This window comes from Oncorhynchus kisutch, linkage group LG6, assembly GCF_002021735.2.
Source record: "Oncorhynchus kisutch isolate 150728-3 linkage group LG6, Okis_V2, whole genome shotgun sequence".
NCBI lineage: Eukaryota > Metazoa > Chordata > Actinopteri > Salmoniformes > Salmonidae > Oncorhynchus > Oncorhynchus kisutch.
In genome coordinates, this window is record NC_034179.2 from 39,294,330 (window position 1) to 39,318,100 (window position 23,771).

General features: G+C 43.8%; 1 protein-coding gene across 3 annotated transcripts in view; it reads left to right on the forward strand.

Annotated features, from left to right (window-relative positions):
• The first annotated feature begins 795 nt into the window (after positions 1 to 795).
• hlcs (holocarboxylase synthetase (biotin-(proprionyl-CoA-carboxylase (ATP-hydrolysing)) ligase)) overlaps positions 796 to 23,771 on the forward strand; it is a 39,350-nt gene continuing 16,374 nt past the window's right edge. Inside the window, exons 1-6 of one of the 3 annotated variants that reach the window (XM_020485634.2) lie at positions 796 to 1,212; positions 1,660 to 1,806; positions 7,932 to 8,094; positions 8,419 to 9,473; positions 9,681 to 9,863; positions 15,883 to 16,166. In XM_020485634.2, coding sequence (XP_020341223.2) covers positions 811 to 1,212; positions 1,660 to 1,806; positions 7,932 to 8,094; positions 8,419 to 9,473; positions 9,681 to 9,863; positions 15,883 to 16,166 — 2,234 coding nt within the window. In that variant the 5' untranslated portion in view covers positions 796 to 810. The other 2 variants (XM_020485636.2, XM_020485635.2) reach the window with 2 other exon arrangements.

The window sequence follows — 23,771 nt, forward strand, 5'->3', positions numbered from 1 at the left end:
CTGAAACACCTGCATTTTGGAGCTTGAATTTTGGAAAAGGTCAAGGGGTCTGAATATTTTCCAAATGCACTGTATCTGTGACCAGCATATGCATATCTGTATTCTCAGTCATGTAATCTATAGATTAAGGCCTGATTAATTCATTTATATCGACTAATTTCCAACTGAACTGTAACTGTAATTGTTGCATTTATATTTTTGTTCGGTACAATTATAGACAAGTTGACTAGCAAATAGTCTACCAAAAAATCGGAAATTATAAGCAAAAACATATCTAAATCAAGCCATGTCAAAAAAAATCGTTCCGCTGTCTCTGACTGTAGCCTACAGTGCACTTTCGATTTTAGCGGTTGGGTCTGCTGGGAGCTTCAGATTTTCACTGTCTCATAGGCCTAGTCGGGCGGTTGCGGGTGAGCAAACAGCTGACCCGAGCACCACTAGCAAAGACATTACAGTCCAAAGATAGACTAAAACTGCTCGCTCCAAACTGCGCATGTGCAAACCGTCTCATCAAAGGCTCTCCTTCGATATGAAGTTGTTTTTTACGAAACTGAATATCAGTTTGTTGTTCTCATGTGGTGGGAGTAATAACAAGCTCATATACTTAAAACATTGGTTTGAATCTAGGATATGCTTTTAATTTGAGAGAAAATGAATAACTAAAGAAGATGTGTTCACTTCTCAAACCCCAGAACCCCAGGCTGGTCTGTTCAGTCCGTTTGGCAAATCTTGTTCTCGGAAGTCTCGCGAGGTTGTGCCTCTGGGTTTAGAAACTGTGCCACTCGCCTGCACAGACTGCGAGCATGCGTAATGACGATTTGTAGTGGGAAGAGCCATTCTGTCAACAACAGGGAAGCCAGGGTCGGGTCGAATCTGAGCAGAGAGGCCATACCATATGGGCTCAAAAACGGCTTTCCAAATGTAAAGAAAATGCTAATAACGTTGTGCTACGTCTACCTTTGGGTGCGCTTTCAAAAGTGCTACACAGTGGTAATTCGGAGCACCCTGCACAAATTGTGCGGGGGGAGCAAAACCAATGCAAGTAACGTTAGCTTCACATTCTGTGCCTTGAATCCACTGGGGAAGCCTCGACTTCAGAAAGGACAACCAACCTGCCTGCAAAGTGTCAATAAGAAGCTCAGTCCACCTCTGCCTGAGGAGGACGTTTTTCTCAAGTTGGGCGACAAGGCTATTTACATAACCGAACCTCAGGTGACACGTTTGTTTGATATAGCTAGCTAGCTAGTATGTTAGCTACCATCCGAGGCCTTCACTTGTCAAAAAACATAAACTACTCCGCTATCAATGAATGGGCAAGATCAGCTTGCCAGCTAAATGACAGGCGTGAAGGTAACGTTACGCATTCTGCTGCTCAGTTCCATTCAGAGCACGAAATGTGAAATAGGCCTCCTCCGTTATTAGCTATCAGTTTGTGCATGCTCTGAGGTGAATAGCTAATCCGTCAAAAAACAGTCAATTTTGATGTGAATTTGTTATATATTTTTGGTGCCCATTAACTTACATGATATGTTAGTCATTTTACATAGTTTCGTATATGTAGTCTTACTAATGTCTAACGATCATACTAACTTTCTAAAACATACCATCAGTGTCCATACTGTAGATCAGTGTATATGTTGTCTGTATTATTGTTCCTAGGCATGTGAGGACCTCAGCAAGTGGACTCTTTTGTGGGGGTCCTCTCTGAGTTGTGGCCCACGGATAGAGAACATTTCTTTCATCATAGAGGCTACATCAGGACAAAGAGTGGGCAGCCAGGCTCATCACACTACAGAAAATAAAAAAGTATGGATCACAAGTATATTTATCGAGAAGCAAAGAAACTGTCAGTTTTGTAGACTGTCAAGCATTTACAGTGGCTTGCGAAAGTATTCACCCACTTGGCATTTTTCCTATTTTGTTGCCTTACAACCTGGAATAAAAAATAAAAAAATGGGGGGCTATCATTTGATTTGCACAACATGCCTACCACTTTGAAGATGCAAAATATTTTGTGAAATAAGACAAGAAAACAAACATGACTTGAGTGCGCATAACTATTCATAACTACCCCCCCCAATACTTTGTACAGCCCCCCTTTGCAGAAATTACAGCTGCAAGTGTCTTGGGGTATGTCTCAATAAGCTTGGCACATCTAGCCACTGGGATTTTTGCCCATTCTTCAAGGCAAAACTGCTCCAGCTCCTTCAAGTTGGATGGGTTCGCTGGTGTACAGCAATCTTTAAGTCATACCACAGATTCTCAATTGGATTGAGGTCTGGGCTTTGACTAGGCCATTCAAAGACATTTAAAGGCTTTTCCTTATACCACTCAAGTGTTGCTTTAGCAGTATGCTTGGGGTCATTGTCCTGCTGGAAGGTGTACCTCCGTACCAGTCTCAAACCTCTGGAAGACAAACGGGTTTCCCTCAAGAATTTGACATTCCCACAACATGATGCTGCCACCACCATGCTTCACTCTGGGGATGGTGATTTTGGGGTGATGAGGTGTTGGGTTTGCACCAGACAGCGTATTCCTTGATGGCCAAAAAGCGCAGTTTTAGTGTCGTCTGACCAGAGTACCTTCTTCCATATGTTTGGGGAGTCTCCCACATGCCTTTTGGCAAACACCAAATGTGTTTTCTTTAAGGAATGGCTTTTTCTGGCCACTCTTCCATAAAGCCCAGCTCTGTGGAGTGTACGGCTTAAAGTGGTCCTTTAGACAGATACTCCAATCTCCTATGTGGAGCTTTGCAACTCCTTCAGGGTCATCTTCAGTCTCTTTGTTGCCTCTGATTAATGTCATCCTTGCCTTGTCCGTGAGTTTTGGTGGGGGGCCCTCTTGGCAGGTTTGTCGTGGTGCCATTTTCTTTCCATTTTTTAAATAAGGGATTTAATGGTGCTCCATGGGATGTTCAAAGTTTTGGATATTTCTTGACCTGTTTGGAGAGCTCCTTGGTCTTCATGGTGTTGCAGACTCTGGAGCCTTTCAGAACAGGTGTATATCTACTCAGATCATGTGACACTTAGATTGCACACAGGTGGACTTTATTTAACTCATTATGTGACTTCTGAAGTTAATTGGTTGCACCAGATCTTATTTAGGGGCTTCATAGCAAAGGGTGTGAATACATATGCACACCACTTTTCCGTTTGTTATTTGGACTATTTTGTTTATGTTCATTACATAAAATACAAATAAAAAACTATTTAAATTACAGGTTGTAATGCAACAAAATAGAAAAAATGCCAAGGTGGATGAATACATTTACAAGGCACTGTATGTGATAAAACTAACACTGAACAAAAATATAAATGCAACAAGTAAAAATGTAATGGGTGGGGATAGGTCACAGATACCTTAAAGGTAGTGGCGTGGATCAGAAAGCCAGTCAGTATCTGGTGTGACCACCATTTGTTTCCCCTCATGCAGTGTGACACATCTCTTTGGCATATAGTTGATCAGACGGTGGATTGTGGCCTGTGGAATGTTGTATCACTCCTCTTCAACGGCTGTGCAAAGTTTCTGGATATTGGCCTGGAATTGGAACACACTCGTACACGTCGATCCAAAGCATCCCAGACATGCACAATGGTTGGCATGTCTGGTGAGTATACAGGCCATGGAAGAACTGAGACATTTTCAGCTTCCAGGAATTGTGTACAGATCTTTGCGACATGGGGCCGTGCATTATCATTAGAGGTCGACCGATTATGATTTTCCGATACCGATGCAGATTATTGGAGGGCCAAAAAAAGCCGATACTGATTAATCGGCCGATTTGTATTTTTTATTTTATTTATTTTTATACATTTATTTGTAATAATGACAATTACAACAATACTGAATGAACACTTATTTTAACTTAATATAATACATCAATAAAATCAATTTAGCCTCAAATAAATAATGAAACATGTTCAATTTGGTTTAAATAATGCAAAAACAAAGTGTTGGAGAAGAAAGTAAAAGTGCAATATGTGCCATGTAAGAAAGCTAACGCTTAAGTTCCTTGCTCAGAACATGAGAACATATGAAAGCTGGTGGTTCCTTTTAACATGAGTCTTCAATATTCCCAGGTAAGAAGTTTTAGGTTGTATTTACACTGCTGTGCGGCCCCCCAAAGAAATGCCACCCCACACCATGACTGACCCACCGCCAAACCGGTCATGCTGGAGGATGTTGCAGGCAGCAGAACGTTCTCCACGGCGTCTCCAGACTGTCACATCTGTCACATGCTCAGTGTGAACCTGCTTTCATCTGTGAAGAGCACAGGGCGCCAGTGGCGAATTTGCCAATCTTGGTGTTCTCTGGCAAATGCCAAACATCCTGCACGGTGTTGGGCTGTAAGCACAACCCCCACCTGTGGACGTCGGGACCTCATACCAACCTCATGGAGTCTGTTTCTGATCGTCTGAGCAGACACATTCACATTTGTGGCCTGCTGGAAGTAATTTTGCAGGGCTCTGGCAGTGCTCCTCCTGCTCCTCCTTGCACAAAGGCGGAGATAGCGAACCTGCTGCTGGGTTGTTGCACTCTTACGGCCTCCTCCACGTCTCCTGATGTACTGGCCTGTTTCCTGGTAGCTCCTCCATGCTCTGGACACCTCGTTGACAGACACAGCAAACCTTCTTGCCACATCTCGCATTGATGTGCCATCCTGGATGAGCTGCACTACCTGAGCCACTTGTGTGGGTTGTAGACTCCGTCTCATGCTACCACTAGAGTGAAAGCACCGCCAGCATTCAAAAGTGACCAAAACATCAGCCAGGAAGCATAGGAACTGAGAAGTGGTCTGTGGTTATCACCTGCAGAACCACTCATTTATTGGGGGGGTCTTGCTAATTGCCTATAATTTCCACCTGTTGTCTATTCCATTTGCACAACAGCATGTGACATTTATTGTCAATCAGTGGTGCTTCCTAAGTGGACAGTTTGATTTCACAGAAGTGTGATTGACTTGGAGTTACATTGTGTTGTTTAAGTGTTCCCTTTATTTTTTTGAGCAGTGTATTATAGGAATTATAGGACTATTTCTCTCTCTACGATTTGTATTTCATATACCTTTGACTATTGTATGTTCTTATAGGCACTTTAGTATTGCCAGTGTAACAGTATAGCTTCCATCCCTCTCCTCGCCTCTACCTGGGCTTGAACCAGGAACACATCGACAACAGCCACCCTCGAAGCATCGTTACCCATGCAGAGCAAGGGGAACAACCACTCCAAATCTCAGAGCGAGTTACGTTTGAAACGCTATTAGCGTGCACCCCGCTAACTAGCTAGCCATTTCACATCGGTTACACCAGCCTAATCTCGGGAGTTGATAGGCTTGAAGTTATAAACAGCGCAATGCTTGAAGCATGAGCTGCTGGCAAAACGCACAAAAGTGCTGTTTGAATGAATGCTTACGAGCCTGCTGTTGCCTACCATCGCTCAGTCAGACTGCTCTATCAAATCATAGACTTAATTCTAACATAGTAACACACAGAAATACGAGCCTTAGGTCATTAATATGGTCGAATCCGGAAACTATAATTTTGAAAACAAAACGTTTATTCTTTCAGTGAAATACGGAACCGTTCCGTATTTTTTCTAACGGATGGCATCCCTAAGTCTAAATATTCTTGTTACATGGCACAACCTTCAATGTTATGTCATAATTACGTAAAATTCTGGCAAATTAGTTCGCAACGAGCCAGGCGGCCCAAACTGTTGCATATACCCTGACTCTGCGTGCAATGAACGCAAGAGAAGTGACACAATTTCACCTGGTTAATATTGCCTGCTAACCTTTCTTTTAGCTTAATATGCAGGTTTAAAAATATATACTTCTGTGTATTTATTTTAAGAAGGGCATTGATGTTTATGGTTAGGTACACGTTGGAGCAACGACAGTCCTTTTTCGCGAATGCGCACCGCATCGATTATATGCAATGCAGGACACGCTAGATAAACTAGTAATATCATCCACCATGTGTAGTTATAACTAGTGATTATGATTGATTGATTGATTGATTGTTTTTTATAAGATAAGCTTAATGCTAGCTAGCAACTTACCATGGCTTCTTACTGCATTCGCGTAATAGGCAGGCTCCTCGTGAGGCAGGTGGTTAGAGCGTTGGACTAGTTAACCGTAAGGTTGCAAGATTGAATCCCTGAGCTGACAAGGTAAATAATCTGTCGTTCTGCCCCTGAACAAGGCAGTTAACCCACCGTTCCTAGGCCGTCATTCAAAATAAGAATGTGTTCTTAACTGACTTGCCTCGTTAAATAAAGTTATAAAAAATCATTTTAAAAATAGGCAAAATCGGGGGTGTCCAAAAATACAGATTTCCGATTGTTATGGAAACTTGAAATCGGCCCTAATTAATCGGCCGACCTCTAATTATCATGTTGAAACATGAGGTGATGGCGGCGGATGAATGGCATGACAATGGGCCTCAGGATCTCATCATGGTATCTCTGTGAATTCAAATTGCCATCAATAAAATGGGACACTCTGTTCACAACGTTGACATCAGCAAGCGCTCGCCCACACGACTCCATACACGCTATCTGCCATCTGCCTGTTACAGTTGAAACTGTGATTCATCCATGAAGAGCACACTTCTATGCCAGTGGCCATCGAAGGAGAGCATTTTCCCACTGAAGTCCATGACAATGCCGAACTGCAGTCAGGTCAAGACCCTGGTGTGGATGACCAGCACACAGATGAGTTTCCCTGAGACGGTTTCTGACAGTTTGTGCAGAAATTCTTCAGTTGTGCTTATGGAACATTTCTGGGATGTTTAATTTCATGAATCATGAGACCAACACTTTACATGTTGCATTTATGTTTTTGTTCACTGTAGCAAGTGAGGAATGTGCAGTTTAATGTTTTGCTGATCGTTTCATAGCAAAGTTTGTAAATAATAGATGCAAATGATTTACTTCTGCCAGGTAAGTCTACTTTGCAGTTAACATTTTAATTGAGAAAGTTTTGTGGAAAGTATTTCAATCAACCCACAAGACGGTTATCACATCAACTTGGCTACACATAGAGTGATAGACAAACGCGTGCACCACACAGACAGACGGGCAATATTGCTGGAAATTAATTGGCAGATATTGTGTTTGGCTTTTAAGCCAGTGGTGCTTAACCAGGTGTGGCGGGATAATGTCACTGTTGCGTTGATTAAATAGGAGCTTGTGGTGTTGGATGCTTGTGAGATTTCTTTATGACAGTTTGCGGTGGAACACGTGAAAATTGCACATACTTTTAGAATTGTTTGGCGAGCTACTCATAGGTGGGCTATGAGCTACTGGTAGCTTGCGATCGACTGGTTGGAGACCCCTGCACTAGTCACTGTTGCCTAGGGTCGGGTTTTTGAGACTATGCTTGTATAGTTCGGGGGGGATGCTCTCTTTAGCTGACTGGACAGAGGATTTGAACCTTAGACAGGTCACTTTCTTTCCTTCTGAGTGTTTACTTCCGCTCCATTGTTCCTCACATGTGGGTGGGACTGCACTGGGCAGTGAAACCCCACTCTGTTCGATTGGGCTGTTTTCCTTCAAAAGGCTCAAGGGAAGAGAAAGACTCTGGCCTTTTGGAAGTCATGCTTTAAAAAGCAGGTCTTTAATATGGAGGGTCAACTGACACTTGAGATGCCATGTTAAGATCCTGGAGCCAAAATGTTTTGGTTGGAGAGGAAATCCTTAATTTCCCTTCAGCCATTTAAAGGTCCCTTTAAACACACAAATTGTTATTTTACTCTCGGGCAGCAGGTAGATTTTGCTTAGGCAGTATCAGTATCTATGTTCTGTTGATTGTTGAACTAATCCCAATCCCAACTAATCTAGAAAACTAAGTCTGATATGATCCTCTTTTCCTTCCACCGTCCACTAACAGTTAAATCCTACTGACCTGTGTACTATGCTGTGTTGTCTAGGTGCTGAAGTGGTCAGACTACTGTCTCCCTCTGGCCTGTAGCCCATTGCATCCGTTCAGGGCCGTGGCTCAGGCCAGCGTTGACAACTTCAGCCGCCTTGGGGTGGCGTTTATGGAAGATCGCCTTCAGCTGGACAATGGACTAGTGCCTTCAAAGATAGTCTGTGAGTGTCATTATTGCAAAAATGTCAATGGTTTCTCATCTCGTGTGTGTATATACAGTTTTATACCTATCCTCAACTTTATTGTAAACCTAGGATATTTAAAATAAAAATGTTAGTATTTTTAAGGCCATTTGTTTCCTAACAGCAGATAAGTTTCAGTTCTTGGCCAATGCCATCTCAGAACTTCACTTAGCTAGGCTATATCCAAACACATGATACAAATCAGTTTTCCAAGTCTATTGTGACATTTTTTCACATTGCTTAAAACTGAGAGAGGGACATATTTTGCAATTCAAATATTGCCCTTTGTACTAATTTCCCCAGCTGTCCTGCTCCGAGAATCTGCGTTCAAAGAACTTCTGGAGAAAGGAAAGTTGGAAAAGCACATCACTTCCCTCTCCCTCAAAAAACAGACTGAGATCATACTCTCTGAGCCTTCTCCCTGTGAGTGTGAGCTACTCTCAGTGAGAGGCGACCTCCAGCTAACACAAAATAGGAAGTGCAGCCTGCTCCAACCGCCAGAGATCCAGAGAGCTTTAGTGGAAAGACGAGGCTCCGAGCACCTACGAGGAGCCAACCCTGGGGTGGACAGCGAGGACAACTCACTTGACATCAACCACCAGCACATGGAGGGCCACGGCCGCCACCTCCACCTCTCCAGCTGCCACGAGTGCCTGGAGCTGGAGAACAGCACCATCCTCTCCGTCAAGTACGCCTCGGTCGACAACATCCCTGACCTTCCCGACGACTACGCCACGTGCACGGACAGCGGGGACGAGACTCTGGACGAGTTTGAAGAGGATGAGGCAGAGAGCTTTGTTGGTCAAAGCCGGCGGGTCAATGTTACCGGGAAGCCCCCCAACGTGCTGGTGTTCACGGGTGGCTGCCAGGAGAAGTTCCAGAGGGTGCGTTCGCTGCTGGGCGAGTGCATCGACATGGACAGCTACACGGTGTACCCCCTGAGGCCCCAGCAAGCCCTCAGTGAACCCTGGCTGGAGAGTGCCACCCTGCTAGTGCTGGCCTCAGACGAACCCCTTACCCCCCAGCTCCAGGCCCGTTTCCTTGCATACCTGGAGCAGGGTGGCAGGGTCCTGGGGCTCTCCTCCACCCTCTGCCCCACGGGGCTGGCCCTGGTGCCCAGGAAGAGCAGGAGGAGCCAGATCTGCAGGCTAAGCTTCACCAAGGCTGATACCACAGAGCTGGATCTAAGCGTGCTTGCCAGCGGGAGTGTGTTTGTCAGGGAGCTGCAGAGTGGTGGGGTCCCTGGAGAGACGGAAGTCTGGGGGGAGCTGAAGTGGGACGGAGATGGTGGAGACAAGGACATGGTCATCGTCAGGGTGACGCGTGGAGAGGACCGAGGGGAGGCTGTGCTGTGTCAGGTTTGCACTCCACTGTCTCGATCAGTCAAAGATGTCATTTCACATGTAAAGCACTAGATTTGTAAATAAAATGCTCTTTAAATGGAAAGTATTGCTGCTGCTCAACTTATTTAGCAATTAATATACAGTATTCATTCATTTAGATGAATGCATTTTACAACCACTTAACCTTTCAGCTGACCTTTGCCCTCTCACCACTGACCTCAGGTGCACCTGGAGACGGCCCCCAACTCTGAAGATATTGTGTCGTCTCAGGGTTTTGACGAGCTGAAGATGAGCAATGCGCGGCGCTACGAGGTCCTGACGGAGATCATCACCTCCCTGGGCCTGAGCTGTGAGCAGAGTCAGGCCCCGCCCGCCAGCCCTGTCTACCTCCTCGCCACCTCTGAGGTACATACCTGACTCCTCCCTTGCTACCTATCTGTTAAAGCTAAGGCCTCTCCCAGCCAGGGCCGCGTTCAGTATGCACAAGCTTTTTGGAATGTGCAGATATTTATTCAGAAATCTATTGTGTAGAACAGACATGCTTCTGACAGAGTAAGGATTCACAAATGCTCTATTCATGGTATTTCTATCTTCATCGGTCAGTGTGTTGCATATAGTGTATGCACCTGACCAAACGTGACCTAGGCTCCCCCCCCTACATTTGATCAGTAACAAATTCTATATTTCTACGTTGGCCTGTGGTGTGAACATGGCTGGCTAGCCTGCCCCACAATATCCAGACAATTGGGTATGGAAACCTTCAACTCTCTTGTCTTTTATTAGAGTTCTCACATTACTCCTGTCCTCAAGTTGGAAAAAAAAAAAAATCCTATTGCTTTAGCAATGTTAGCTCATCAGTCTCTCTAGATATGCCGTGAGGCTGACTGCTGATCAAAGGTCTGTTCTAGCTCTACTGTTTGTGTTCTTGTGGAGCCCTGCCCTCACTTATTTTGACTGGCCCTCTGGACACATAAACCTGCTCTAAGCCTGTTGCATATATTGGACATACATTTGCATGTATTAAGAATGAAAATGGTTTCCACATGTTCAGACCCGTCTGGGGCGTGTCTGGACTAGGGCTGCCACAATAAACATTTACCCAGGCAATTATGGTCTGGGGGGGGGGGGGGGGGGGGGGGGGGGGGGGGGGCAAGAAAAGGCCTGACATGGACATAAGTCTCTCTCACACACACACACACACACACACACACACACCCTATTGCTCAGTGCACAATGCAGTTTCTCTATGTGATGTCAGTGGTTCAAAAAGTTCAAAAAGTGCCACCAGTCTGTGTGCACCCAGTCGCTTACTAGCAGGCTGAGGCTATTAATGCTATTACCCCCAGTCAACTTGCTGCCTGGCAGGCTGAGGCTATTACCCCCAGTCAACTTGCTGCCTGGCAGGCTGAGGCTATTACCCCCAGTCAACTTGCTGCCTGGCAGGCTGAGGCTATTACCCCCAGTCAACTTGCTGCCTGGCAGGCTGAGGCTATTACCCCCAGTCAACTTGCTGCCTGGCAGGCTGAGGCTATTACCCCCAGTCAACTTGCTGCCTGGCAGGCTGAGGCTATTACCCCCAGTCAACTTGCTGCCTGGCAGGCTGAGGCTATTACCCCCAGTCAACTTGCTGCCTGGCAGGCTGAGGCTATGCTATTACCCCCAGTCAACTTGCTGCCTGGCAGGCTGAGGCTATTACCCCCAGTCAACTTGCTGCCTGGCAGGCTGAGGCTATTACCCCCAGTCAACTTGCTGCCTGGCAGGCTGAGGCTATTACCCCCAGTCAACTTGCTGCCTGGCAGGCTGAGGCTATTACTCCCAGTCAACTTGCTGCCTGGCAGGCTGAGGCTATTACTCCCAGTCAACTTGCTGCCTGGCAGGCTGAGGCTATTACTTAGGCTGTTTGATGATGAGGCCCCTGACTCTTTCATTGACATTCGAAAAGGCCCGCCAGCAAAGTGCTGTGCTCTGCTGTGGTATGTGGGGAATTAGCTCTGGGAGTTAATCAGTGTTTGAGAAGGATCACTGACCGTTTACTCACCCACTTCAGAGGGATCTCAGAGGGTTATACCAGGCTCTCGCCACTGATTGGCCTAACAGGCCTCTGAGAGCAGGAAGTGAATTGCCTCAGGACCACACACCAAGAGGCCAGGGTTCCGGTCTAGAAGCATGGTTTCGACTGCAACTACAGTCTTGCTTCGGTACTGCAGTTTAACTGAGGCCTGGCCAAGAAACACAATTTCCATTGACGGCCACATAGAGAAGTCAGATTAGAAAATTCCTAATAAGACACTTTAGTCATCACCTTTGTGCACAAAACATCCATTGAATTATCCAAATGATTGTTGCTGAGGTCGATTATTTTATTTTCTCCATCGCTCACAGCCGAAGATATCAACATTACGTTGAAAACTACGGTCGGACGTCTTGGATGCTGTTTACATTTCTATATACCTCCAAGCCACAGAAAGCCAGGCTGTTTCTGGAGGCTTCAGCCTTAGCAGTTATGTGTAATCTAGATAAATTCACAATGGCTATAGAGTCTAGAGTAGGTCTGTCAGATAGGGAGAAGTGCTGAAATGCAGCACTTGAGTTGGGAAAAGATTGTGAAAATGTCATTATTTTAGCTTGGGTCTTAAGACTGCAGCCCAGGTGTTATGTTACTCTAGTCTGTTGTACCCTCTTGGCAGGGGATACAATTGACAGCAGAAGTTTTCCTACGCACCTGTGGTGAAATAACTCTCCACTAGGTGGCAGAAAATCTCTATTTTGCGCCTTATGAGTACTACAACTTCATCTCTCTGGTATTTCATAGTGTTTGTTGTGGTGATTCGTCTTAGCAAAAAGCAAATAATTCAGTCACTTTGATTAACTTTCTTGAGTATTCTTTATCAAAGTGTACACTTACTGAAAAATAAATCAAAGAACGTAATACCCCAGTACAGTTGTACCTCAAAATAAAATTCACTTTGCCCGCGATTTGTGAGCCCCAAAACCAATGCATTATCTCATAATGCCAGATAAAGACCTCAATGTACCCTGGACAGGAGAGATGTCACACACCCGTTGCCCTCCACTTGGCAAAACTTATGGGCCCACTTGAACGACTCTGTTAAGTTACTTATTTAAGTTAAGTTACTGTTAAGTTACTTATTTATCCATACACTTGGCCCTAGTTGGCCTCCCTCTGCCCGACAATGCAAAAGTGTTTCCGAAAAGGCCTAAAATGTAGTTTAATTATGACTGTTTGGTGTGTTTGGACTGGGCTGTGACTTCTTCACCCCACTGCCCCAGCAACTTTAAAACATACACCAGGATGATGAAAGTGAGGGCATGCAGGATCGCTTCCAGATTGTTCTTGGAAAATGGAAGGTGCTTTGAGGAATTGGAGGGGATTAGATAGTGTACCACAGAAATAGAGTGTATTCTGTGCACATTGGCTAGAGTGGATGGACTGTGTGCATCTGTCAATGCTACCTCTGATAAGCCTGCTCCTTATCCCTGTATGCCCAGAGATGTCAGACTTGTTAAGTGGCCCAACCAGTCTCCAGTGACCGCCCTCTCCTTTGTGATTGGCACAAAGCAGATAATTGAGGCATGCAGATCAGCGACTCTAATTGATTAACCATCACTGTATTTGCTAAATATGGATTTGGGCTAATTAGGCCGTCATCCTTGTCTTCTCTCATTGCCAAGGGGGTGCTAAACACATACATTTGCGTAGCAGATGGTGCCTTGAGAGGTTAAAAAATGACCTAATTTGAGGAGATGAAAGGAGCACCACGTATCCTCTTTACTAAACCGAGTATCTTCTGTGGGTGTGGGGTGGCAGAAATGACTATTAATCCACTCACTCAAAATTCTAGTAACTTTCCCCAAATTGGAGGATTAGCTGTCCTTTTTCACTTCCCCTAGTTATTATATTATGAGGAAATATAAATAAATGAAAAGGAAACTACAGAACACCACTAGAAATGTGCATGTATTTTTTTCATTTATTAGTATCATGGAAAAGAACATGGATACTGAATAATACTTGATGGGATACTTAAACTATATTTAGCTGAAAATAAATAAGAATTAGTCAAATGTTTGAATGACCATAACATGATTAAATAGCGACATTATATACTTTAAATTGGTAGCTACCAGAGATGTGGACTTGAGTCACGTGACTTGGACTCAAGTACCACCCGAGTTGCAAATTTTGCAACTTGACTTTCACTTGAGCATCAATGACTCAGGATTTAACTTGGACTGGAACTATCAAAAGACTTGAGACTTGGATTACCCCCTCCTAAAAGAGCAGCAATTCTGTTATTACACCGTGAACATACATTTCTGGCAGTTCCGTTGCTCAAAGCTGAGAATTGCATTTGGTTATATGGAAAATGACTGTTAAATTCTGTTCTGCCTAGCGCTGCTGTGCCAGCAGGTGCGGAAAGGCAAGGGGAAAATAGAGCACTGTCCTATATTTTCAGCGCTTGTCACTTGAAAATATGTGCCCTTAGCAAGAGTTTCCTTGAATATTTATTCTGACCTCTCAATGTGCATGTAGTGGGCAGGGGGAAAACAACGCTTGATTCTAATTGGAGATTTCAGTCAAACTTTAGCTGTACTATTAACACTATAAATTGTCATTTGGATGGCCTTTCTATTAGTAATGATTCAAAAACCATTTATTTATTCATCTGTTAAGTTTATTATGTAGGCCTATGTACTGTACAAGTATGCCTAGTGTAAGGTAAACAGATAATATAACCTGAATTTAAAAATTGCATTAAAATTAGTATAATACACTTAACAGAGTTCTCACCAAAGAATGTGCCACTATGCCTGTCATTTTTTTATATACACTTTAAAATGAATAAAACCAAATTGAAACTGTGTATAAATGATAATGGACCTACTGAACATTCATGCAGTTTGTTGACTGTGTCCAGCTCGCTAATAGCCTGCTCACCTAAATGAAAGCTAGACAGTCAAGGCACATCGACAGTTCCAAAAACGATGGATAGAGGAATATATTTTTTTTAATTATACAAATTACAGCAAAGAAATATAGGCAATTTTCAGTGTAGCCTTCCGGACCTTGTTGAAGACAGAATGCTGCCCCTGGGGCAAAATGAGTTTGACACCCCTGATTTAAAGAGGCAATCAGCAGTAAAACAAAGTTCTGCCAGTTCCTGTTACGGTAGAAAGCTGAGGGAAGAGGCTGGGGAAATGTAACCAAACTCAAATTCATAGACAGCTATGAAAGCAAGGACCGACCATCCCTAATAACATGGTTAAAACAATCATTTTGATATTAGTCTATATAGTGTTTGTTTACATCTACTTTGTTTACAAACATTGGCGTAAAACAAGCTTTATATTTGGGTTTCTGATGGGGGTATGACAGTTTAACAAAGCTAATGAGGCATGTTCTATCCTTTAAGAATCAATGGGTACATATCATATAAGTCCAAAAATGGATGTAGCAACTGCAGATTGACCCTTTAAGACTCTAGATTGCAGGAAATGTCACTTACAGGTGCTCAAAAATCTCTAAGTCTCCCCCTGCCTTACCCATCAGCACCACCTTGTTAAACAATCCTGGGGAGAACCTTGACTTAACCATATATTTAAAGACTCAAAACACAACACTTGTGACTTGACTTGAACTCTGGGACTTAACTTAAGACTTGCCCATTATTACTTGGGAGTTGACTCGAGACTCAAAGGTTAAGACTTGAGACTTGCTTCGGATTTGCTCAATTGTGACTTAGTTAGTACCGTCTCAGATAGTTACTATAAAGGATGACCTTTTTTTCTTTTTTAACCCGTGTCATCAAAGCAACAGATTACTTTTAATACAGACAATTCACTTTACTGTTCTTGGCTGAGTACAAATGATCTAGCCTGCGGCGAATGCAATGGAAGAATTCCCTGTCTGCGTAGCATTCGTGTACAGCATCAAATTAGATGAGGATCATGTCAAATCCCTCTGTGGAGAAGGGGCTTCCTCTGACTTCTTCAGCAACATGTTTTTAGTGTTACGCATTGATCTAAAACATGGAGGAGATGGTTTCTGGTGGGAGTCAAAGTGTCTGATCCTTTTGATGGATGAGAAGTGACTAGAACGGAATGTTTCACTACTCTGGGAACCAGCGCCTAATTAAGCCATGTAATTGATTATCAGCAGCCGTTGATTATCTTATTTAAGGCTGGACTTCGCCTTGGCTCTTTAACTCTATACTGTAAATATATATAATTGAAAAAGATGGCATCATAATTGTCTGTTTTATACGTTTTCATGGAAGGATGGGAGCCATTAGGATATGAAGAAAAATATATTTCATTGAAATGAGTGAAGTGAATGGTAGTGAAATCACAGAGGATTTATTCAGTCTCTCATCACACCGGCCTTGTGTTCCTCTGTCCCCAGGAGCGCAGGGCCAGCTTCCTCAAGTGGCTGCACACCCAGTTGGACAAGGAAGGGCTGCTCAAGTGTTCCAAGGCATTCCTTAAAGTGGTCCCCAGCTCAGAGCTTCAGGCTGGGCCCCCCCTGCTGCCCAAGGGGACCCTGGCCCTGGTCACAGATGCCCCAGAGGCCCAGAGCTGGGAGCAGTTCAGCCTGCAGACCTACAGCCAGCACCTGGAGACCCGCACGCTGGGACGCACCCTTCTCTACACTCAGGTCACCCCTACCACCATGGACCTACTAGAGGGGTAAGTTAACATTACCTGCACTTGGCTCTGGGACAGGGAGGGAGTGGGGTAGTCTGTAAGTAAGGGCCAAATCCTAACCTAAGAATTAGTCCAACTCAAAGTTTGACAGAACTCTCCATTGACATCGATGCATGACTTAAGCAGAAGTTTGAGTTGGCTGCACTCATATCTCCAGTTAGCATCTGGGGTTTATCGGGTGTGGGTGGTTTCAGGGGAAGATGTTCAGTTTACAGTCATTGTTAAAGTAACATGGACACATATGATGACATACGCACTGTGATACCCTTGTCAGCGTAGCGCCACGAGATGATTCCGGGTTTAGTAGTGGTGTCTAAATGAAAGTGAAGTTGTCAGACACCAGTGCGGCGTGAGAGCGATAAAAAGAGAGAGAAAGCAAATTCGATTGAGAGTGAGTGGTTGGTCCACCAACCATGCTGTGGGGTGGGGGGGTATTCCGCTGGGCTGGAACTAATTTAATGGCTGAGTGACCTTACTGCAGCAGAGGCAGGCTGTACCTAATACAGGTCTTTGTCTATATCCCACATCTCATTGGGAACTTGCCAGTCAACAGGCGGATCCCAGGGACAGGTGGAAGCTATTAGAGCTGTCATGAAGTTTGAAAAATGGATTCTGGACCTGCGCAGAATTGATTGGATCTGACAGTGTTGTCATTAAGGTTGTAAGGTAACGAAAGAGGGAGGAAAGACAAGGACGCGTGAAAAAAACTGTTCTCCAGTTGTGAGTTTTGATTTCACTCCCTCTGATTTTTTGGCAGTTTAATTTCCAGATGGTCCCGTTAGTCTTGATTAAGTGGGATTATTCTAGATGAAAGCCTCTTGTTGGAGTCCTTTTCTTTGTTTTAGCCTATATTCCCTCAAGCACATGTAGTTATTTTTTATTTAACCAGGCAAGTCAGCTAAGAACAAATTCTTATTTTACAAAGACAGCCTACCCCGGCCAAACCCTCCCCTAGCCCGGACGACAATGGGCCAATTGTGCACCACTCTATGGGGCTCTCGATCACTGCTGGTTGTGATACAGCCCGGGATTGAACCAGGATCTGTAGTGATGCCTCTAGCACTGAGATGCAGTGTCTTAGACCGCTGCGCCACACGGGAGCCCGAGTCAAGCATAGTCATTATAGGATGACTATGGGAGGATTGTCATTGTTTATCTGGACCACTCTTGCTCCTATCAAAAGGGAACACCTGGGTTGTGTTCATTAGGCACCAAAAGGAAGAAAATGCTCCGAAATGGGGAGGTATTATCTGTACTTGTTCAATAAGAAACTCTCATTTTCTTTTTCCATTCCAAAATGTTTTTCTACGCTGTGACCTAATGAACACGGTCCTGGTAATATCAATATAACTGACACTAACCATATAGGCAACTGTCTTCCTATTCAGTATTGAGTGTGTTTTGGCATTCTGAAATGGACTGGTGGTGATAGTGAAACTACTGTAGGTATCAAGTATGTATGACTCTCATTTATACTCAATAGGTCTTTATTTAGTCTGTACAACATGCTTTTCTCAATTTGTTTGCTGGCCTGTTCTTAGCTGTGGGGTCTGTTTTTGTGCAGGTAGTGGAATACCACGGCAGTTTAGGAGCTAGTCAAGTATAGCTTTTCAGTTTTCTTTGGAGGGCCACCAGTACAGTGGATTTAATAAGCATTTCCTTTATTAGAAACTATTTAATTCAAGAGGGACTATTTTTGATGCATGGAGAGAGAGAAAAGGACCCACAGTAAATGCAAAACCAATAACTGTTATTCGTCCAAAAAGCAGATGTTTTGTTTTTCTGTTATAAGCCAAAGTAAGACAGGAAGTGAAAATAGGCTGAATAATTCATGGTTATAATTGAACTGGCATAAAACAACAATTAGCTGCACATTCCTATGTAAATACTTTTTTATGGTGGTGTAGTGCTCAGCGTTGGCAAGGAAATGTAAATTCAAATGAGTTGCCGCGGGCAAGAAATGTTCTGACCAATGTATTACTCAAGCAAAAAATAAATAAATGATGGAGTGTATTCGAATGTTTAGTTTGACGTATTTTACTTGAACTTATTGTTCCAAAAAATTATGGTATTGTTGTCTGCATATCTTTTATCATACAGTAAAATGTCAAAAACAATTTTTGCACCTCTTCCTCAACTGAAGTTTATTTAATCCTAGGCTATCCATGTCACTTTCAATAGTATGTATAATTTCCAGATAAACTGTACAATCCGTTAGACATTTTTTGTACATTCTTAATCAATATTTTAGTTCACAAATGAATGAGTTAAAGCAGTGGGGGAAGAAAAATCCTGAGGATGTAACAACCTTATTAATATACGAAAGCTAATAATAATATACCAAGATATATCTTTTTTATTTAACCAGGTAGGCCAGTTATGAACAAGTTCTCATTTACAACTGCGACCTGACCAATATGAAGTAAAGCTGTGTGACAAAAACAACAACACAGAGTTACACATAAACAAACGTACAGTCAATAACACAACAGAAACATTTTAAAATCTATGTACAGTGTGTGCAAATGTAGTGAGGTAGGCAATAAATAGGCCATATAGGTGAAAATAATTACAATTTAGCGCAATACTACTGTTCAAAAGTTTGGGGTCACTTAGCAATGTCCTTGTTTTTGAAATGAAAAGCAAAAAAATCTGTCCATGAAAATAACATCAAATTGACCAGAAATACAGTGTAAACATTAATGTTGTAAATGACTATTGTAGCTGGAAACTGCTTTTTAAAATGTATTATTATTCTGTTTTTTTAAATGGAATATCTACATAGGTGTACAGAGGCCCATTATCAGCAACCATCACTCCTGTGTTCCAATGGCACATTGTGTTAGCTAATCCAAGTTTATCATTTTAAAAGGCTAATCTAGCATTAGAAAACCCTTTTGCAATTATGTTAGCACAGCTGAAAACTGTTGTTCTGATTTAAAGAAGCAATAAAACTTGCTTTCTTGAGACTAGTTGAGTATCTGGAGCATCAGCATTTGTGGGTTTGACTACAGGCTCAAAATGGCCAGAAACAAAGACCTTTCTTCTGAAACTCGTCAGTCTATTCTTGTTCTCAGAAATTACGGCTATTCCATGTGAGAAATTGCCAAGAAACGGAAGATCTCATACAACGCTGTGTACTGATCCCTTCACAGATTTGTGCAGGGTAAAAGGGATCTTGAAGAAGGAAGGCTATCACTCCATTTTGCAACGCCATGCCATACCCTGTGGACGGCGCTTAATAGGAGCCAATTTCCTCCTGCAACAAGACAATGACCCAAAGTTCCAAACTATGCAATAACTATTTAGGGAAGAAGCAGTCAGCTGGTATTCTGTCTGTAATGGAGAGGCCAGCACAATCACCGGATCTCAAACCTATCAAGCTGTTGTGGAAGCAGCTTGACCATATGGCACGTAAGAATTGCCCATCAAGCCAATCCAATTTGTGGTAGGTACTTCAGGAAGCATGTGGTGAAATCTCCTCAGATTACCTCCACAATCTGACAACTAGGACGCCAAAGCTCTGCAAGGATGTAAATGGAGGATTCTTTGACGAAAGCAAAGTTTGAAGGACACAATTATTATTTCAATTAAAAATCATTATTTATAACCTTGTCAAAGTCTTGACTATATTTCCTATTCATTTTGCAACTGATTTCATGTATGTTTTCATGGAAAACAAGGACATTTCTAAGTGAACCCAAACTTTTGTGTGTGTGTATATATACACCTTTCCCCCAAATGCAACTTTAATTATAGATCAGTTCTTCAACTCAATGGTGGAGCATTTCTTTTATAAGTAATAGGCCATTGAGGGGGAGCTTATTAAAAGGGGAATTGGTTAGGGGGTAAAGTGCCTGGCTCATCGGCTGGGGGAGCTGATGGAGGATTGGTATAGGGGGTGGGGGAATATATTGACGGCCAGGCTGGGTCTGAGCTCAGTGGGGAGGCGGTGTGTTTGTCCAGAGTATTAGTGCTTTGTTTGGCCAGTAGCAGCTAATAATAGGCTGGCCCCAAGACAGATCACAAGGTCACAACCAAGCTAGAATATCAATGCCCTTAGCCAGGACCGCTGGGTTGTGAGCAGGTTACACACTCACTAACCCCTCCGTTTCACACTCACTAACCCCGCCGCTTCACACTCACTGACCCCTCCTCTTCACACTCACTGACCCCTCCTCTTCACACCCACTGACCCCGCCGCTTCACACTCACTGACCCCGCCGCTTCACACTCACTGACCCCGCCGCTTCACACTCACTGACCCCGCCGCTTCACACTCACTGGCCCCGCCGCTTCACACTCACTGACCCCGCCGCTTCACACTCACTGACCTCGCCGCTTCACACTCACTGACCCCGCCGCTTCACACTCACTAACCCCGCCGCTTCACACCTACTAACCCCGCCGCTTCACACTCACTAACCCCGCCGCTTCACACTCCCTAACCCCGTCGCTTCACACCCACTAACCCCGCCGCTTCACACTCACTAACCCCGCCGCTTCACACTCACTAACCCCGCCGCTTCACACTCTCTAACCCCGCCGCTTCACACCCACTAACCCCGCCGCTTCACACTCACTAACCCCGCCGCTTCACACTCACTAACCCCGCCGCTTCACACTCACTAACCCCGCCATTTCACACCTACTAACCCCGCTGCTTCACACTCACTTTATTAATCCGTTATTTAGTTACAGGGGAGAGGAGGGGGATGAATGAGCCAATTGTAAACTGGGGATTATTAGGTGACCGTGATGGTTTGAGGGCCAGATTGGGAATTTAGCCAGGACACCGGGGTTAACACCCCTACTCTTACGATAAGTGCCATGGGATCTTTAATGACCTCAGAGAGTCAGGACACCCGTTTAACGTCCCATCCGAAAGACAGCACCCTACACAGGGCAATGTCCCCAATCACTGCCCTGGGGCATTGGGATACTAACCCCGCCGTTTCATACTCCCTAACCCCGCCGCTTCACACTTCCTAACCCCATCGCTAGGCAGCTACTCACACTTTCTAACGCTTCTCATACAGTCTCATACAGAGAGGCTAGATACCCATCACAGTCATATTGTATAATTATTATTAAATTGCTACTCAATTCGCTACTAAAACCCGTCTCATGACTTATCAAACCGAAGGCCTTTGAGACATTTTACAAGGACGCAGATATCTTGCACATACAGGTGAAGTCGGAAGTTTATGTATACCTTAGCCAAATACAATTCAACTCAGTTTTTCACAATTCCTGTGAAATGTGAGAATAATAGTAGAGAGTGATTTATTTAATGTTTTATTTCTTTCATCACATTCCCAGTGGGTCAGAAGTTTACATACACTCAATTTAATTAGTATTTGGTAGCATTGCCTTTCAATTGTTTAACTTGGGTCAAACGTTTCTGGTAACCTTCCACAAGCTTGAATTTTGGCCCATTCCTCCTGACAGAGCTGGTATAACTGAGTCAGGTTTGTAAGGCCTCCTTGCTCGCACAAGCTTTTTCAGTTCTGCCCACACATTTTTCTATAGGATTGAGGTCAGGGTTTTGTGATGGCCACTCCAATACCTTGACTTTGTTGTTCTTAAGCCATTTTGCCACAACTTTGATAGTATGCTTGGGGTCATTGTCCATTTGGAAAGACCCATTTGCGACCAAACTTTAACTTCCTGACTGATGTCTTGAGATGTTGCTTCAATATATCCACATAATTGTCTTTCCTCATGATGCCATCTATTTTGTGAAGTGCACCAGTCCCTCCTGCAGCAAAGCACCCCCACAACATGATGCTGCCACCCCCGTGCTTCACGGTTGGGATGGTGTTCTTCGGCTTGCAAGCCTCCCCCTTTTTCCTCCAAATTTTGTACCTGTTTCCTCCAGCATCTTCACAAGGTCCTTTGCTGTTGTTCTGGGTCTGATTTGCATTTTTCGCACCAAAGTACGTTCATCTCTAGGAGACAGATATTGTTTCCTTCCTGAGCGGTATGACAGCTGCCTGGTCCCATAGTGTTTATACTTGTGTACTATTGTTTGTACAGATGAATGTGGTACCTTCAGGCATTTGGAAATTGCTCCCAAGGATGAACCAGACCAGGTCTACAATGTTTTTCTCTGAAGGCTTGGCTGATTTCTTTTGGTTTTTCCATAATGTCAAGCAAATAGGCATGAGTTTGAAGGTATGCCTTGAAATACATCCACAGGTACACCTCCAATTGACTCAAATGATGTCAATTAGCCTATCAGAAGCTTCTGAAGCCATGACATAATTTTCTGGAATTTTCCAAACTGTTTAAAGACACAGTCAACTTAGTGTATGTAAACTTCTGACCCACTGGAATTGTGATACAGTGAATTATATGTGAAATAATCTGTCTGTAAACAATTGTTGGGAAAATTACTTGTCTCATGCACAAAGTAGATGTCCTAACCGACTTGCAAAAACGAAAAGTTTTGTTAATTAACAAGAAATGTGTGGAGTGGTTGAAAAATGAGTTTTAGTGACTCCAACCTAAGTGTATGTAAACTTCCGACTTCAACTGTGTCTTTGCTCCTTGTCGCATTCGTCATCTCTATTATTGTATATGTGTGATACTTTGGCCACAGTCAGACTGTGAAAATAGTGTCATAAAAGTGTCAGTTCATTAGTTTGCTGCAATGTTTGATAGTCCATAATCATTTCTCGTGGGAGATGGTGGTGTGGGGCATCAAGACAGATCAGTAGCAACCTATCACCCAGACAGACATTTTCCTTGCGGTACACTGGGGGGGCGCGTTCTCCATCCGACTGACATTTAAACCCAACTGTTTTGTGGAAGTGTTTATTTGTGAACAAGGTGGGATAAGACCCTATGGTGTTCCTGAATGCTACTCCACTGGGTCCACTGAGCCATAATGATGCTTTTCCTGCTCAGGTGAACTTGATCCCAGCGCCTGGAGCGCTACGCTTCTTTTTGTCCCGGATTCTCTCTATCTGAGCCCAGGCGGCAGGTCCGTCAAGAAAAACCCCAGGGCCCACTTTTCCTCTCCTCTGACTTCTCATTTTTCTTTCATTAAGCAGAGAACTTGGGCCTGGTGAGAGGAACAAGTGATGGACGTAAAATGCAAATGACTTGAAAGATGACCACCAGCGGTGTAATTTAGCAGTGAAAACCCACGCCATATTTGGTTTGAGTTGCAGGGACATAAACAGGACCCTGTTAAGCTAATGGGAGCATAACACTTTCGTCCTCTGGAAGTGGGAATAAGACAAACACAGTGAATAAGGGGCTCTTCTGGTTAAAGCAGCCCCGTTGTCGGGCCAAAGCCCCGGCAATCAGTGTTTGTTTTGACAGGGAATCCAAAATCCAAACTGACACTGTATGGAATTAGGGTCATGTTTCCTGTGCAAAATATGAACCGTGTACGGGTAGAAAACGAGAAAGGGGAGCGAGAAAGAGAGAGAAAATGGATGCCCCATAACTGCAGCAGCAGGTATGTACATAAAAATCGAATTGGTCCAATTGACCTTGCATGCTCTACCTGCAATTATCTAAAATTGTAAGCAGATGCCTAAAGTCCTCATTTCATATTCTGGTGAACATCTGGCG